The sequence below is a fragment of the Synchiropus splendidus genome, chromosome 8 (genome assembly GCF_027744825.2).
Source record: "Synchiropus splendidus isolate RoL2022-P1 chromosome 8, RoL_Sspl_1.0, whole genome shotgun sequence".
Lineage (NCBI taxonomy): Eukaryota > Metazoa > Chordata > Actinopteri > Syngnathiformes > Callionymidae > Synchiropus > Synchiropus splendidus.
In genome coordinates this window covers 14105251-14121558 of record NC_071341.1, presented here as the reverse complement: position 1 = coordinate 14121558, position 16308 = coordinate 14105251, and the positions used below count along the sequence as shown (strand labels likewise).

Here is a 16308-nt window from a genome sequence, read left to right as displayed (position 1 = left end):
ACAAGTGGAGAACTTAAAAATACGGTATATACAAAGATAAAACTATATTGTCATCGCAACAATACAAAAACACAGTTTATTGACAATAAACATTGCAGATTAAATTTATTTACCAGAATAGATTAAATATTTGACAAAAGATCAACCAACTTTTAATACAACGGCTTTAATTAAACACCCCTGTTGGAAACTGATTTCATTAGGTGTAAATATCAAACATATTTGAACTTGTTTCTTTCTCACATATGTTCAGTTCTAAGTGTCTTGATGAGAACTGTTGAAGTCAAACAGCCTCATGTAACGCAGGAGGCACCTAATAAACCTAACAAATTGAGAAACACTTTCAAACAGTGCTCTTGACATCGATGACAATGTTGACCAGCTGCAAGTTTTCACCGCTGTTCCCTTCTTTTGCTGAGGATGACACGTCCTGCATCAGAGGCGTCAGTGTGGAGACTGATTCCTTCTTCTGTAACAACCACAGAAAGTCATGTTTTACACAAATTGCCGACACAACTGTAGCGCAGAACTGCGGCTCATTACCTTTTGTGGCGATGCTTTTTCTCGTCTCCTGAAAGGCAAAATGCACCTGGTGACTTCAAAATATCAACACGTTGGTGTTTTCCGAGCTGAAGCAGGTGATCCAAACTTCAGTGACCTTGAGAAGACGTCATTCCCGACTCCATGCAGACGCTTAATTTGCCACCTGAGTCCACAGTGAAGACCTGCTGCTCTTTATTCATCCCCAACACAAGGCTATATAGAAATCTCGATCTCCAGTAGCAATGATCAGCCTTTACGTTACTGAGTGGGTTCACCAGTATGACGTCTCGTGTGTCCTGTGAGTCCAAACTAGATCAAAAGCGGGGTCACCTTCGGCCACACAGAACCACCCTCCCTGACTAAAATATCAACCTGATTCCTCATTGATTCCATCATTGACCACTCTGACCTGACCACATGATGAAGACCTGCTGCTGACAAAAACTGACCCGACGCTAACAGGGGGTTCAATTGAGTCACCTTAAATAGGCCCTCGCCATCTTTCCTGTGTACGCCATCCTAAAGTAGAGGCCGGCTCATTAAAAGGATCATGGGACAGAGTCTCTGAGGATGCAATGCTCACTGCAGTATCTGCTCCCACTCAATCACTGCAAAGTGTTTACAAAACTTTCCTTTTTTTTTAATTCTGATGGCTCCTCGTTCTTTATTTATACGTTTGCCTTTCATCTTCAGTTAAGGGTCATTATTCATGATTTGTTTGATCTCTTTGAAGTGTATTTATGATGCAATTCCCATCAATGTCGCCCCAAAATTCAGGGATAAAATTCAAATGATTTATTATTTATTATTTTGTTATTTATTTATGTCTTAACCATAAATGACATTTCTGTCGAAGACTTTCTCCTCAGAGTTTGTTAGTTTGTCATGGTATCTTGGAGGCTCTATCTATCTATCTATCTATCTATCTATCTATTTATCTATCTATCTATCTATCTATCTATCTATCTATCTATCTATCTATCTATCTATCTGTCTGTCTGTCTATCTATCTATCTATCTATCTATCTATCTGTCTGTCTGTCTATCTATCTATCTATCTATCTATCTATCTATCTATCTATCTATCTATCTCTCTCTATATATATATATATATATACATTCTCTACATTCAACATTCTCTGTAACATATCACAATACATTATAAAGTGGAAAAATATGTACTGTATATGCATGTATTGCTCAAGATAACATTTACCAACATTTGAAGTATTCTCTTTCTGTCACCTTCATGTACGTCTTAATGTGACTTTGCACACTCCTTTCCCAATAGCATTGCAAGTTCTCACAACTTAACACTCACCACCATTCTTTAACATCTTCACTCAAGTCAACAGTTCATCCACTAGATTTGTTACGAAACATTGCTTCATTTAAGTTATGAAACTTTCCGTCTGTGGCCACATCACTTCCTGTTTTTCAAGAGGTTTTTCGGAAAGTTTGGGGGCAACTGTTCACATCCTGTTTGCCTCTCACGACACCAGAGGTTTATCGCCTCATTTAGCTTCCTTCATCATCACTGAACTTACCGAAGCGCCCAGATAAGCACAGACAGGACCAAGGCGATGGCCAGCACCGTCGACATGCAGACCAGGATCCTTGGGGCTGCAGGACCAGACAAAGGACGTCACTGGTCTGGCTTTCATTCACAAGTGGTGGAGAACCGTACCAGAAGGTCCGCTCTCATCCGTGACCTCCACTAGAAGCTGGACAGAGGCGGAGTGGTGGTAGAAGGACGCACGGCAGGTGTAGAGTCCAGAGTCCTCCTCTGTGAGCCTCCTCTTAAAGACCATGGCAGACTCTTCTGTGTCCACAAACACACCGTCACTCCTGGAACAAACAGAGGTGAAGAACGAACGTGTCAAACGTAAGAGTCACATTGATGGAAACTGTGAGCCTCAGCAGGGTTTGTTTCCATCACCTGATGTGTTGCTCCCGGGTTATTCCAGGTAAACATATAGTCTGGGAGTCGAAACGCGTGAAAGACACAGTTGTGGGGGTAAAGGAAGGACAGCTCACCTCTGACAGCGAAGGTCGTACTCTGGCACGTTGCCTTCAGCTCGCAGCACCACCCTCTGGTGGGGGCCACTCCCCTGAAGCGAGAGTCGCGGCAGGACGTGTCCGTTACGGCTTTTCAGCATTGAAGTTTGATTCAGGACTCTCAAGGTGGACAAATCTGAGGAGAGGTTATAAACATAGTCATCATCCTGATCTCAACAGCGCCGTGTGTGTCTCGCTCACAGTATCTCGGGATGTGAACCGTCTTCTTCTCAGTGAGTCGGGAATCAAACTGGCACACACAGGTGAGGTCGTGACCTTCATGCATGGCCAGAGAGAACTGATACATCAGCTGGGCGTTAAGGACACGCCCCTCGTGCTGAGAGAGCAGAGATGTTTGAGCCTTGGTGTTGTCAGGAAGAATCCAGGTGAGATTCGCCCCAGCAGCCTCCCCAGTGCAGTTACAGAGCGCCACCCACTGTTGGGAGTCTTGATCGTGGAGGAGGGAGACCCTGAGCTGAGGGGCAGCTGACGGGAAACAGAGGGGAGATGATCAGTCGACTGCAAAACTGGAAGGCATTAATTCAGGTTCCTGTTCTGTAGGTTAGCTTCATTTAGTTTAGAAGGAAGAATGGATGAATGGGGAGGACGGGCGGGTGGATGGATAGATGAGGAGAGGGAAGGAAGGAGGAGGGAAGAATGAATTGGAGGGAAGGAAGTATGGAAAGATGATGGTTGGTCGGAAAAAAGAATGAAAGATGAATTGACGGAAGGAAGGAGGATAGGAATGAAGGAATGAAGGTATCATGGGTGGAATAAAGGATGGGTAGATGGGAGGGAGGGAAAGCAGGATGGATCGATGGATGGCAGGGAAGGAAGGAAGGAATCATGATAGATGGAAGGAAAGGCAGATGGATGGAAGGAAGAGTTTTGAGTGGACAGAAGGAAGGATGAATGAATGGACAGAGATGATGAGAAGGAAGGAAGGTAGGATGATAGGAAGGTAGAAAGGAATGGAGAGAGAAAGAGAGAAAGATAATGGATGAAACAGTGGGTGGATGGATAGATGAGAAGAAGGAAGGAGGGAGGAGGGAAGAATGAATTGGAGGGGAGGAAGTATGGAAAGATGATGGTTGGTTGGAAAAAAGAATGAAAGATAGATGAATGGACGGAAGGAAGGAGGATGGGAATGAAGGAAGAGTGAAGGAAGGAAGGTATCATGGGTGGAATAATGGATGGGTAGATGGGAGGGAGGGAAAGCAGGATGGATGGCAGGGAAGGAAGGGAGGAATCACGATAGATGGAAGGAAAGGCAGACAGATGGAAGGAAGAGTTTTGAGTGGACAGAAGGAAGGATGAATGAATGGGCAGAGATGGATGAGAAGGAAGGAAGGTAGGATGATGGGAAGGTAGGAAGGAATGGAGAAAGAAAGAGAGAAAGATAATGGACGAAACAGTGGGTGGATGCATAGATGAGAAGAAGGAAGGATGAAAGGAGAAGGGAAGGATGAAAGGGAGGTGGGGAAGGATTGATAGATGAAAGCAAGCAGCATTTGGATGATGGACATGCAATTGAAACTGTCTTTTGACTTGACCTGGGGGCAAAATTGGCGGAGGTCTTAACGTGATCTGAAAAAAATGGATCCAGATGGGCGGGAATGCGAGACGGGAACATGGAAGAATGTTGAGGGATGCATCTATATTTAACCTCAGAGTGACCGATTCGGTTTTGAGTTTCATGTCTTGTTCAAGGAGTCACTTTAAATATCCTTCCTGTTTGGCCCACTGTATTTTTACACCACTGGGATAGCCCAGTTAGCACAGGCACAGAAGCTAATGCGACCAAAAAGGTTCACAAGGAATCTTTTCAGCAGTTCCAGAAAATTCAATACGACCCCCGACCCCAGCTGTATATTTTATTTCACTGGGAGTGTTTTGGGAACGTGAGGTCAAGAATAGCATCTGACTCTCCGAACAAAACAGAAACTGTAACAAGCCAAACAGTCCCGCTGGATGTCTTGCTTTCAACGTCAAGAGATTTTTGTTTTCCGACTTGATAATGGAAGTCAAATGTTGCCGCTGCACCAGTGAATGTGTGTGACAGCAAGATTCAAACATACTCCCCACTGGAATGTGCAGCGCTCTGCTCTCAGGCGCCTTCAGCGTCGGATGCTCCACCACGCAGGCAACCGTCTGCCCAGAATACAGAGAGGACAGGAAATGCACCCAGCTCTGGGTCCGGACCGAACCATCCGCTCGGGGTTCCGTCTGCATCACATGACTGATGCTCTCGCCCCCAACAAGCCAGGATATTGTAGCTGGAGGGGCGACGCTGTCCACAGAGCAGACGGCTTCTGTGTACTGCTCTCCATGTTTCCACTGGGCCCCGGAGCGGACGGTGATGTCAGGTGGGCCTGCGTGGGAAAAGAGCCGTTTAGCAGCAGGACGGGTGAAATGTACTGCCAAACATTACATCTGCTCCCAGAGAATCATCCATGATTTGTTGAACGCACCGCAGAGCGGCAGAGTTACACTCCTGTTCTCCGGCTGCTCAAGCGCCGGGTGATTTATCACGCACTCTGCAGTCAGATCCAGAGCCGAGCAGGCCGGCAGCACCAGGACTCCTCTGACGGAGTGGCTTCCATTATGGGAAGTGAAATTGAACCAGGAGTCTCCAGACACGCCCGGCGGCAGCAGCCAGGAGACGCTGGCGGCTGGAACACTCTCCTCTGCCCAGCACTCCATCTGACTCCGTCCATCACGGCTCAGAACTTCAACGCGGACGACGGGAGCCACTGAGAGAAAACTAGCATGTGAATAATTCAACAGCAGAAAACACATCCTCAGTGAGTGGTGCACCTACCAACTTTAGGTTTCACTGTCACCTTAAACCGCAGCGCTGATTTGTGACGGTGATAAGAAGCGACACATCGGTACACGCCAGCGTGCCGAAGAGCCACTGGCCCTCGGACGGAGAGGTCGCTGCCCGACAGCTCCACGTCTGGTGGCAGCGGGTCGTCGTCCCTGAGGGAAGGAGATCGAACGGGACTGGTATTAATTTTCACAGAAATCTTAATGTCGCCATGTCTGTTTCCTGCATTCTGCGGCTTGTGGTTTAAAATCTCTTCAAGCTTCTCTGCACGTGTGCTCGGTTTTTTTCCAAAACAATGAGACACGGCAACATCAGATTTATGTGTAATGTTCATATTTCGCTCTGTGCTCATTTCGTCTGTATTTCTGCAGGGTTCCACAAAGCTTATGTACAAAATAGAGCAGTACCACCGGAAACCATGGGGGGCAGTGTTGCTGTTACTACCAAGTATTAACCGTAAATAAACAAGTAACGTAAGTTTAATAATAGTTAATAATGTGTTGCCCAATGTATAGTGTTACCACGGTTACTACTACGATGACAACAACTACTACTATTACTAGTACTATGACGACTTTGACTACAATGACAGTGCTAAAGGGACAACAAGACGACTATGACGAAGATGACTATGAGGGTTACTACTACCACGATTATGACGACAACTGCCACTACTACTACGACTATGACTAGCTGACATGCAACGCACCAAAGCCAATGAAAACAAGTATGAAAAAAATAGCTCCTCATAGAACTGTATTTACGCTGGTCAACACTGCTGATGTCACCGTAGAAACCTGTGATTTACTGTTGTGCCTCGAGAATTTAAGGTAGACACTTCATTTCTCCACCACACCAGCAGTTTTTCTCTTGACTGCAGTTGTTCTCACGCTTCTGTCCACTTATAAATCCAGATGTATTTTGTTCACGTCTCCAAACAAGTGTTTCTAATTCAGAAGGACTGAACTTGAGAGAGGTTTGGTGCATCCATCAAACAAACTTCCCGAAATACTGCAGCTTCAAGCAAAACTATTCATCGGTGTGTTTCTGATCTCATCAATAAACATCTTCTGGACCATTCATCTTTGGCGGTTCAGCTGACACGAAATCTTTAATCCCATTAATCTCCTAAGATCTGCCTTACTTTGTACAGGAGAAGTTGTATCGTGGCACGTTTCCAGTGACCAGGAAGCGGATGGCGGCGACGCTCTGGCCTTCCTGCAGCTCCACTGACTTGTTTGTTTGGTTGTTGACGGTTGGCGAGACGATACAAACTTCCCCTAAATCTGAGTGGACAACAACATCTCAGATAGTTACGACACGTGGAGCTCAGTGTGAGAACTCACAGAGCGATGGTAATGTGATGACTCGTGACTCCTTGTGAGTAAATTTCGGGTGGTCAAACACACAAGTGGCGTTGAGGCCTTCAAACGCTGCTGCAGGGAGCAGGAAGGAGCGTGTTTGTGGGTCTGAGTCCATCTCACTGTGCAGCTCGATGCCGGCGCTCGGGGCCAGAGAGATATCGGTGTCGGGTCTCCCGCCGGATGCGGTGCAAGAGACCACCCAAAAGTCGCTCCCGCCTCGCTCCACCATCTCTGCTTTAGCAGTCACGTTTGGCTTCACTGAGTCGTGGGAAGGAAGGTGAGAAGAGTTATTTCATCCACTGCCTCTAATGCCTTCCCCAGAACCTTTAAACGCCTGCAGAATGCTAAATACAGGAGCTTCCCAAAGTTGCTGACTCAGGCTTATCACCTGCTCCATCTGTTGGCCGGACTGCAGCTGAGTGTCAGGAGCGCCTGACGTCAAGTCCGAGTGGAGACAACCGCAAGCGCTTAATGCAGCAAATCAGAGTCTATTACCGAAGACACCGAAGGAATATACGGGCGCTCGTGAGAGGAGGTGAGCGAGCACCTCGTAACCGTGCCAGTGCCAAGGATACAAAGAGTAAATCGGCTTCCAGCTTCCATCAGTTCGCACTTGGAAGTTACGACTGCTGTCAGAGATGGAGCGGCTCCTGCTGATAAAACCACCCTGGCTTTAAAACAGCATTGACCGAAACATTACATTTACTTTTCTGGCCGACATCTGAGAGGTGTTACACTCCTGAAGTTATGACTTCTGAAGTCCCACAACTGTGTTCAAGGTAGACGTAACTTCACTCGATCATCAGTGATGTTGACGCAATGGAGTAACCTAACTCACCATCACCTCAAATGACTGACTGCAAAATCATAGAAGGAGAAAAGTGAGGCTTTTGTTTTTTCTTCCTGAGCTACGATTGAAATGAAACAGTGCCTTGTCCAGGGCACAAAATGGATTAAAAAGATTAAAAGTGTTCATTGAAGTGTTGAGAATTATGTGTAAGTATAAATACTACAGATTTTAGTCATTCTCTACAAGGGCAGTGTAAATTTAATCATGTTTGAAAAGCCTCACAGAATATGTTCATTCAGAATTCGTGTATTAAAAAAATACATATATATGTATATATATATATTAATTTATTTAAAAGATAAAAATAAAAGTGGAATTTAGTGATAGAGAAATCAATAAAGAATAGATAAATCAGGATTTTTATGTTGAAATGGTTTGTCGTGATTTTTTTAAAATAAAATATAATAATAATAAACTACAGAAAAAAAAAAAACGGATTACACATTGACTTAAAATGGCCACCTATCAGGACCTCCAAATTAACCCTTTCCATTGGGTTCTGTGGAATAGAAGTGCTAAAATAAAAGAGTGACGTGAAAAATATATAAAAGTGAAAATATATATGAAAAAAGAAACTTAAATAAAAGTTGGCACAGATATTTCCATTTATCTCCACATTTATTTCCACTTGTTTCTTCATTTCTCTGGTATTCCATAGAGCTATATGCAGGCCGTCAGACTATTGAATTTGTGACCAGCCTCTGTTATTTTATTTTATTTTATTTTATTTCATAAAGCCGGGCCAAAATTGACAGATGAATTTTCATGTGATTTACAGCCAGAGTGTTTGTGGAGCAGAGTGAGAGGAGGCTGCCTGCTGAGTCATGATGAGGCGGCACAACAAAGATGCAGCTTTACCGTACGTTTCCACCTTCACAGTGACCTGTTCGGAGCCCGGAAGGGTCGGGTGTTTGACCAGGCAGGTGACGCGGTCGTCTTCCAGGAGGTGCGTCAGGAGGTGCACGGTGCTGGTGAGAGTGACGGTGCCGTTGGCGTGTTCAGTCTGGTTCGTGTCAACCGACTGGGAGTTGTTGATGAGCCAGCTGATCTGAGGTGGGGGTCTCCCGCCGACGGCGGAGCACCACACCGACTGGTTGTGAGTCCCGTTGATGGTCTTAGCGCCCATGAAGACGGTCGGTCTCGCTGTCAGTGGAACAGGTTTATCAAGATCACTTCAATTCATCTGCTATCAAGTCATCTTACCGACGACGGTGACCAGCGCCGTGGCGGAAAATTCTTCGTCGCTAGTCGCAAACTCGCAGGTGTACTCCCCCTCCTGGTCCACGCTGGTCACCTTCATCTCCACGGTGAGGTTCGTGGGAGAGCCTCTGATCAAAACCCCTGTCTGGCGGCTGAAAACCTTCCCGTTGAAAAATCCCGCCAGTCGCTTTGACCTGTTCTTCGCTGGAATCTGCCGCTTCCACATGGAGCTACTGAGCTCACCCTCGCCCAGAAATCTGCAGCCCAGGTGCACATCCTGCCCCAGGACGGCGGTGATGTTGCGCGTGACCACCACAATCTGCTCTCCCCCTGAAACAATGTCCAGAGGTCAAGAGTTCACCCTTCACTGTCCTAAATCTGCAAACACAGGAGAATCGAGCCCAAACGGGCTCGCCCTTGTTTCTGTGAAGCTCATGGATGTCCGCGGTGCCGCCGCCGCTCCATTGTCTTTCAGCAGTTAAGTGAAACTATGATGCATGAGGTCGACTTATGGGGTCAGTGGCTTGGAGTCAGGTGGTCATTCTATCATGATTAGCACGCGTCAAGCGATCAATACAAACAGAGTCAACAGTCACGCCAGAGGCGCCGCGAGGTTGTTCCAGGACTTCATGACGCTTGACAAATGACGCCGTCTCCCGCTCCTCGCGCCTCTAATAGACCACCCCATTATGTTAATGGCGTGAAAACAGTCCAAATGTTGCGCCACAGTCCGCGCCAACAAACCTCCGTCGACCTCTTCCTGAGAAGGACTGCGGGAGGGCTTTCAGAGAGGAGGGCGGTTAATGGAAGCTGACAGGTAGCAGCACTTGCAGAGGAGATGGTGCGTGGACATCCATGCATACTAAATCCCCTCCACCCCGCTTCCTCTGTTCTCAGGGTGCACGTAAGGACACTCTTCTCTCAGCCGAGCTGAGCTCAAACTTCTTTACCCAGCATCAGGTGCATGAGGAGCAGCCGAAGGGAGTTCAAGCACCGGCCATCAAGATCTCAAATCAGTTCATCCTCAGTCATCCTGTCTTCTTGCTAGTTTGTTCAGGTTATTTATCACTTTAACACCACTTTGTCTGGAGCTTTGACTTCTCTACATCTTCTGTCACATCTGCTCCAGTGTGAAAAATTGTGTATTCATGAAGTTTAGCAAATGAAGGAGTCGCTTGCTGCCCATCAATCTTTGACAGTTTTCAGCACACACACACTGCTCTGCTTCCTAGTGGAACACCAGGGATGGGCACCAGGGAGGCCATGTTATATTCTAGAGCATAGCCAATGAGTAGAAAACCAGAAACAGAAAACGTGTCATGAAGTTCTTGGAATATAATTATCAGTTATAATTATTAAAATAACAAAAATCAAACTTATATGCAGTTGATTTATTGCCATATATTGTCAATATAAATGTGAAAATATATGCAGCAAAATATATTTTAAAACACTTAAAAAAAGAGTCCTTTTCTCTGCAAAATATTTAAAATACTAAGAATAAAAATTCTCCTTTTAAGTTGAGCAATGAGTATGAAGGACATGAAAGCGTTAAAACCCCACAGTAAAATGTAAATAAACACAGAAAATGTATATTTAATAAAGCTACATTTAAAAATCGAACAAGTTTTGATGCTGACCTCATGAAAAATGACTGACTGTTCTCAGGTCTGATCTCCTCCGACCTGGCCTCAGTTCAGAACTCGTACATAAAGAACAGGCAGCATCACTGCTGACCTCCATGACACAGCGTCTTCCCTCGGGGCCGCACCTGCACTGAGCAGCAGCAGAGAGTCGTCCTCCCCTCCTCATGTTGTCTTGTCATTGCATGTTGCAAAGGACTCGGACACCAAAGTCAAAAGTGACTCAGGAGTTTCTTTGCACCCAAAGTCCCCATCAAATGTATTTATACCACAAAACAACTTTTTTTTTTGCCCGAGTGACCACAAAGTAAAAGCAGATCAATCTCATCAGTCTTTAATCTTGCCTAAGTGGATGGATGGGTGCTGCGCCACTTCGCCGGTAAATAATTCAGAAATGTTCTCAAACTTATTCAGGCAGGCCAAAAAAAACTTCCACTTAGGTTACCAAACTTTTTTTTTAATTGTTCGCTCGCTTCTTAAGAGCACTGACATCGTCCAAGCGATGATGGAAAGGGGGAGGGGAGGATTGGTGGGACGGACAGGAAGCTCCGCCAAGTTACTTTTATCGTAATTATTTTTTACCTCAAGCTTCCTTGATGTTGTTTTATATTGATTTTACTGTAAAATATTTTTCGGACGCTTCCGTCCCTCTGAGTTTCACATCTTATTCGTGCAAGGTCGACTGGCGGCTGTCCCAGCAACACAGGGTGAGAGGCAGACACTGACTCAGACACTAGCTTCTACTGATTCATTCTATAGTGGTGAAAAATAAATTCTCCAGGAAATCATCCTGACCTCAGTCTGACTGAAGAGGAAGTTGAATGACGTGGTTCTCTGTCACTTTTGGACGTTTAATAAACTTTGCGTTACGTTTGCCCATCAGTAAAACCACTTATTGATTATACTTTCCCATGTATTACTGCTAGCATTTGGGTTGGGCGTGGGTTACGGGGTTAAAATCTTCCTCAAAAGCGTGTTCAAGACAATCAAAATAGAATTAGCGTTAAAAAACATAAACTGCTAACTGAAAACAATGCTAATGTAGTCGAATGCTAACTAAGATCGTGCGGCTTAGAAGTCCAATGAGTACGAATTTTTCCCATTAAGTGTTGAGTGAAAGTAAGTACAACAACTACGGTAGCCTTCACGTTTCAAAAACCCAAGATGTCATCCATGTAATTCTACCCAGAGCAGGGAAAGCCGAGGTGCATTGTGGGTAACATGGAGTGTGCGATCTTTATGTGCTACACCGTCGCCTGCTCTGGAGCTGTTTGTTTTTAGTAAAAAAGTTTTTCTGTTATTAAATGCTGCACTCGTTCCCATAACAGCTCCAGTAAAAAAGGCAATTGTTCTCGCTTCAAACATGAAGAAAAGAAGAAGGAAAGGAAGAGAACTTTCCAGGTTAGATGTCGCGACGACAACCATTTGCTACCCCAGAGATTTATCATGTGAGAGGAGGAAATGGCGGAGCAATTTAATCTATTATGTCCCTCAGTGGCCACCATATTTCAAGAAAATGCTACTCACTGGACCTTAAACTTTGAACTCTATTTTGTCATTTTAGCCGAGATAGTACACCTTACTTTTTAATCTAACATGCAGAAATGCTAACTATGGTGTTAGCATTTCCTGTGCTACCAAACCAGAATGGAGTAAATTCAACTGATCCGAACTCAGTCTGGAGAGAACTGAACCTACTGAACCTTCCACCTCAGCGTGTAAATACGTCGCCGCCAATATTCTTTTCAAGATACTCAACTTTATGTGTGTGTTTTCCTGGAGCTCAACGGCTCCATGGAAAACTATCTCTCGCCTCCAGCACTCCAAAGCAGTTCAGCTGCAATGGTGTGTCTATACATCACAGCAAATGGAAACAATGTGGAGAGACTTGAAAGGACGGCGAGAGGCAGAGGAATAAATATGCTGTATCACTTCAATTATGCCTGCTGGGTTCATAATTCACTTGCCCTTGCAGGTTATTGCCAAAATAAATGTCAGCCAAGCGTGAAAAAGACCCACCTTAAGGATACAAATTCGGTAATGGCTGCAAATAAAATATAGATATGCACAGTACAGTCGGAGTCTGTGTCTTGCTTCCAGAAACTTGAAAGCCCATAGGCTCCAAACAATATCATTATTCCATCAGCGACTGTAAATAAAAGGAAACTAAATCGGAGAAACTATTTCTTTTTGAAGGGACCAATGTGGTTTCATCAGTTCAAAGGAGACTCACCGTGAGTGTCCAAGCTGGTGGCGACTCTGAAAAGGAACCCCAAAAACAAGAGCCACAGGGGTCTCATGTTCGACAGATGGAGTCAGATCGACAGACAAGAGAGACAAACCAGGGCATCTAAAGAGTGAGACTAGTTTGTGGTTGAGGTGCACACCCTGTGCAGATGACGGAAGCTGCTGCCACTCTGACTTCAAGAATCGTGGTGAAAACATCAACATGCACATGAACTATTGATGGATGATCTGAACTATGGCGTGCTAGTGGTTGGTGTTGGGGGTAGGATGGAACTCATTAGAGTCTTGTTGCCAAGGAAAACATCAAGCTCCCGGTGATGACGAGTGTGCGGCTTAAGGTGTTTCCGATCTCATCCTGGGAGAGGTGGGAGTGTTTGTTCTCCGAAAACATCCACGCACCAGCCCGATGAGTGCCTTGCCTTGATCCCGCCTCCACATCCCACCACAACAGACGGCAGTGGGCTTTCTAAAGAATGTTTCCTGTCCGGCGGGAAGGCGCGCTGGTCACGTCCTTCCCACTCTGTCGACTGATCCGTAAACTTATTGTTGTTTGCGAAGTCCTCTAATGAGGAGCGCGACTGGGAAACAGGAACTTCAGGACGGAGGCTGGAAACGGCTGTTTTGCATGACTCATCCTCATTTTATGCATCTGTGCTTTATTTCCTGTTAAATTGTAGCAACTTTTGTGTTGAGTCATCACAAGTGCAGCAGCATAAAAGAGCTGACACAAACACCTGCTACACGTTCAGTAGTTTGTGGTTTGAAACGCCCTTTTTGAGTTTCTGCTGTAAAAACAGGCGGCAGGGACCAGCGGCTCTGTGATCTGTGAAATTGAGTTTTTAAGAGGCAAATTTATCTGTAATATTGAGAGACAGTCGCTGGTCAGTTTCACCAGAAAGCTGAGATGAATTTGGTTTCCCTTTGTCATTTAGAAGCCTTTTGTTTAAGTGAGTCTGATGGAAATAAACACGTACTTGTGAGTAACCACTTTACAAATGAGTGAAGAGCAGGACTGAAGGTTCCATTTTTGTTCAGCTGAAAGAGTCATTGGTCTAAACATCTCAGCTATTCCCATTCTTCGTATAGAAGAGAGGTCACACCTCAGTGTTTATAGGGTCTCTAATCTTTGGCTGCTGGCCCTGCGATCCAACATCTGCCGGGAGACAAATTTTAAAGGTGCATGTAGATTTTCTGTCTTGTAGCTGACGACTGTTTTGGGGATTTTAATTTTTGAATTTTAGCCTAGAAAATATTTTGACCTGTGACACATTAACCACAGATTTAATTTAATTTAATTTAATTTAATTTAATTTAAAGCAGAGAAGTAAAGACAGACTATTTTATGGAATAGACCTTAAAATGCAAAAATGCAGGGTTTTTAATTTCGTTTTACAATAAAAAATTATTATCATAATAAAAAAAATATTACGATTACTAGCGTTAAATAACATTCTTTAGTGGTACAAAATTGCAATGAAAATAGGAAAAAAGTAGATTTACTTTGTAGAATCATGTCTAAAACAGTAATTCCCATTCTTCATATAGAACAGAGGACATGCTTCAGTGTTCAAACAGTGAAAGAAGTCTGGGTCGCTAGTCTTTGGCTGCTGCCCCCATGATCCAATATCTACTGGGAAACAAATTTTAAAGACAGACTATTTTACAGAATAGACCTTTATTTATAATTGCAAAAATGCAAGAAAAATGTGTTTTTCATTTAGTTTTGCAATTTTAAAAAAAGCGTTAAATAACATTCTCTAGTGGTACAAAACCACAATGAAAATAGGAAAAAATTTATTTACTTTGTAGAATCATGTCCAAAACTGAAATCTGAATCCAAAAATGGGAATTACACTTGTAATCATATACAACAAAGGCCTCAGTGTTCATACAGTGAAAGAAGTCTGGGTCTCTAGTCTTTGGCTGCTGCCCCTGCGATCCAACATCTGATGAGAACGAGAAATGGAGTTAGTAAACAAAAACAGCCTCGGTCAAGATTGTATTTTGTCCACAATGGTCTCTTTTTTAATGGACAAGTTAGAATTTTTTGGGGTATGTAGAGTTTCTAGTTTCTCAATAATATATAGATACATATCCTTGAAAACAAGATCACTTGGTGTCCCGTTTCTGGTGATGTATTTTCAACTGTATTGAATCTACACATTTCAAACCCTGTCAGGCTGTTGGCTCCCGCACACATTCACTGGTGAAAACTAATGGGAGCTGAAACAACACGGACGGAGCCAGACAGGAACTTTTGTCTCACGGTGGCTTCAGCACTTTTTGAGCTTCATCACTGTCAAAGTGACTTCGGCAGCAGAGCCAGCGTCTTGTCTTCATGAAGAGTTTTTGACAAAGAGAAGAGAGGAAAATGAATTACGCACCCTCCAGATCGTGAGGTCTTTTGTGCATCACTCGGACCCTCACTGTCTGTTTTTCGACTTGATTTGTCCGGCGATTGGATCTACGGAAGTTCACTCAACTTAAACGGAACGTTTGTGTCTGAGGGCAAACAGTGTCGAGTCCGTCCCCTTAAACCACACTGTAATCTCACGCACATGAAGCAGGACATGGTTTTCGGCTAATTAAATTACCTGCTGAAGTGGTCGATCCCTGAAGGTGGGAGGAAGCAAAGGAGGAGGAAGAGGAGAGGAAGTCTGGAAAACTGCAGCCCCGATCCCCGAGTGCTCCCCGCTGACTGCGAGCGAATGGATTTCACCAGAAAACTATTGTTTTTGTCTGTCAGATTTATAGGTTCTGCAGATGTAAAAGGGGCGCTCACTCCTGAGCTGGTTACAAAAAGGCGGACAGGAAAAGGAGGGTGATTTTTTTTTTTTAGAAGTCTGCAAATCTGCTTATTGGAAACTGGAGTTCTCAGAATAAAGAGCCCTCATCTTTTGTTCTTTTCAGCAGATAAAGGCCTGATACAGCTGCTGTTCCAGTTTGACTCCTGTGCTCATTACTGCCACTCAGGTAGAAGAGCGTATTGCATCTTGAAGATGGTTATCTTGTCATACATTTGAGAGATGCTTATCCATCTGAAGTAGCTTTTTATCTTTTTTTCTTATATGGTCTGTCAGCAGAGAGAAGCTCCCACTCTAGAGAGAAGCTCACGAGTCAAGGCCACGAAACTCTTACCTCCGTAGAAGGAAGCTCCACTGGTGTGTGGCCTCTTCAGCTGACAGACGTAAACATGGCGAGTGTGGAAGAGGACAGACTGCGCAGTGGGTGAAACGTGAATGCATCTCTAAACCAAAACAGACGAGGTACAGGATGCTGTCTGGGTCAGCGAGGCTCAGACAACAGCGGCAGACTTAGTCTTCCTCCAGGGGTGAAAAAACTCAAGCGACAGTGTCGGCGCAACACGAAGCAGATGTTTTGTTGCAAGAGACACGAGCCCTCCGGAGCTGGCACTTGTTCAGGTCCTCAACATTGGACTTGTTTCGACTCACGAGGCTGTCGAGTCGCTGAAGAGAGTCCACCAAAATTCACTACACGAATCAATGAAATTTCAAAGTTGCATTCTATCATGTAGGTTTTCTTTGTTGTACTGTTTCTGTTTTGGGGATTTTT

At 44.5% G+C, this 16308-nt stretch overlaps 1 protein-coding gene across 3 annotated transcripts; it reads right to left on the bottom strand.

Annotated features, from left to right (window-relative positions):
• Positions 1-10: 10 nt before the first annotated feature.
• On the bottom strand, positions 11-12844 carry si:ch211-149e23.4 (hemicentin-1). 3 transcript variants are annotated; one of them, XM_053873750.1, is made up of 14 exons: positions 12722-12844; positions 8849-9175; positions 8504-8788; positions 6778-7053; positions 6576-6717; positions 5423-5583; positions 5073-5354; positions 4680-4973; positions 2803-3087; positions 2581-2737; positions 2231-2391; positions 2091-2166; positions 544-571; positions 11-469 (listed from the first exon to the last, which is right to left on the bottom strand). In XM_053873750.1, the coding sequence occupies exons 1-14, from the start codon at positions 12786-12788 to the stop codon at positions 344-346; spliced, it is 2667 nt and encodes an 888-aa protein (XP_053729725.1). In that variant the 5' UTR covers positions 12789-12844; the 3' UTR covers positions 11-343. The 3 variants fall into 3 exon arrangements, with proteins under 3 accessions (XP_053729725.1, XP_053729726.1, XP_053729727.1); XM_053873751.1 differs by having other exon boundaries at positions 6916-7053; XM_053873752.1 differs by lacking the exon at positions 8849-9175 and having other exon boundaries at positions 12722-12822.
• Positions 12845-16308: the final 3464 nt, after the last annotated feature.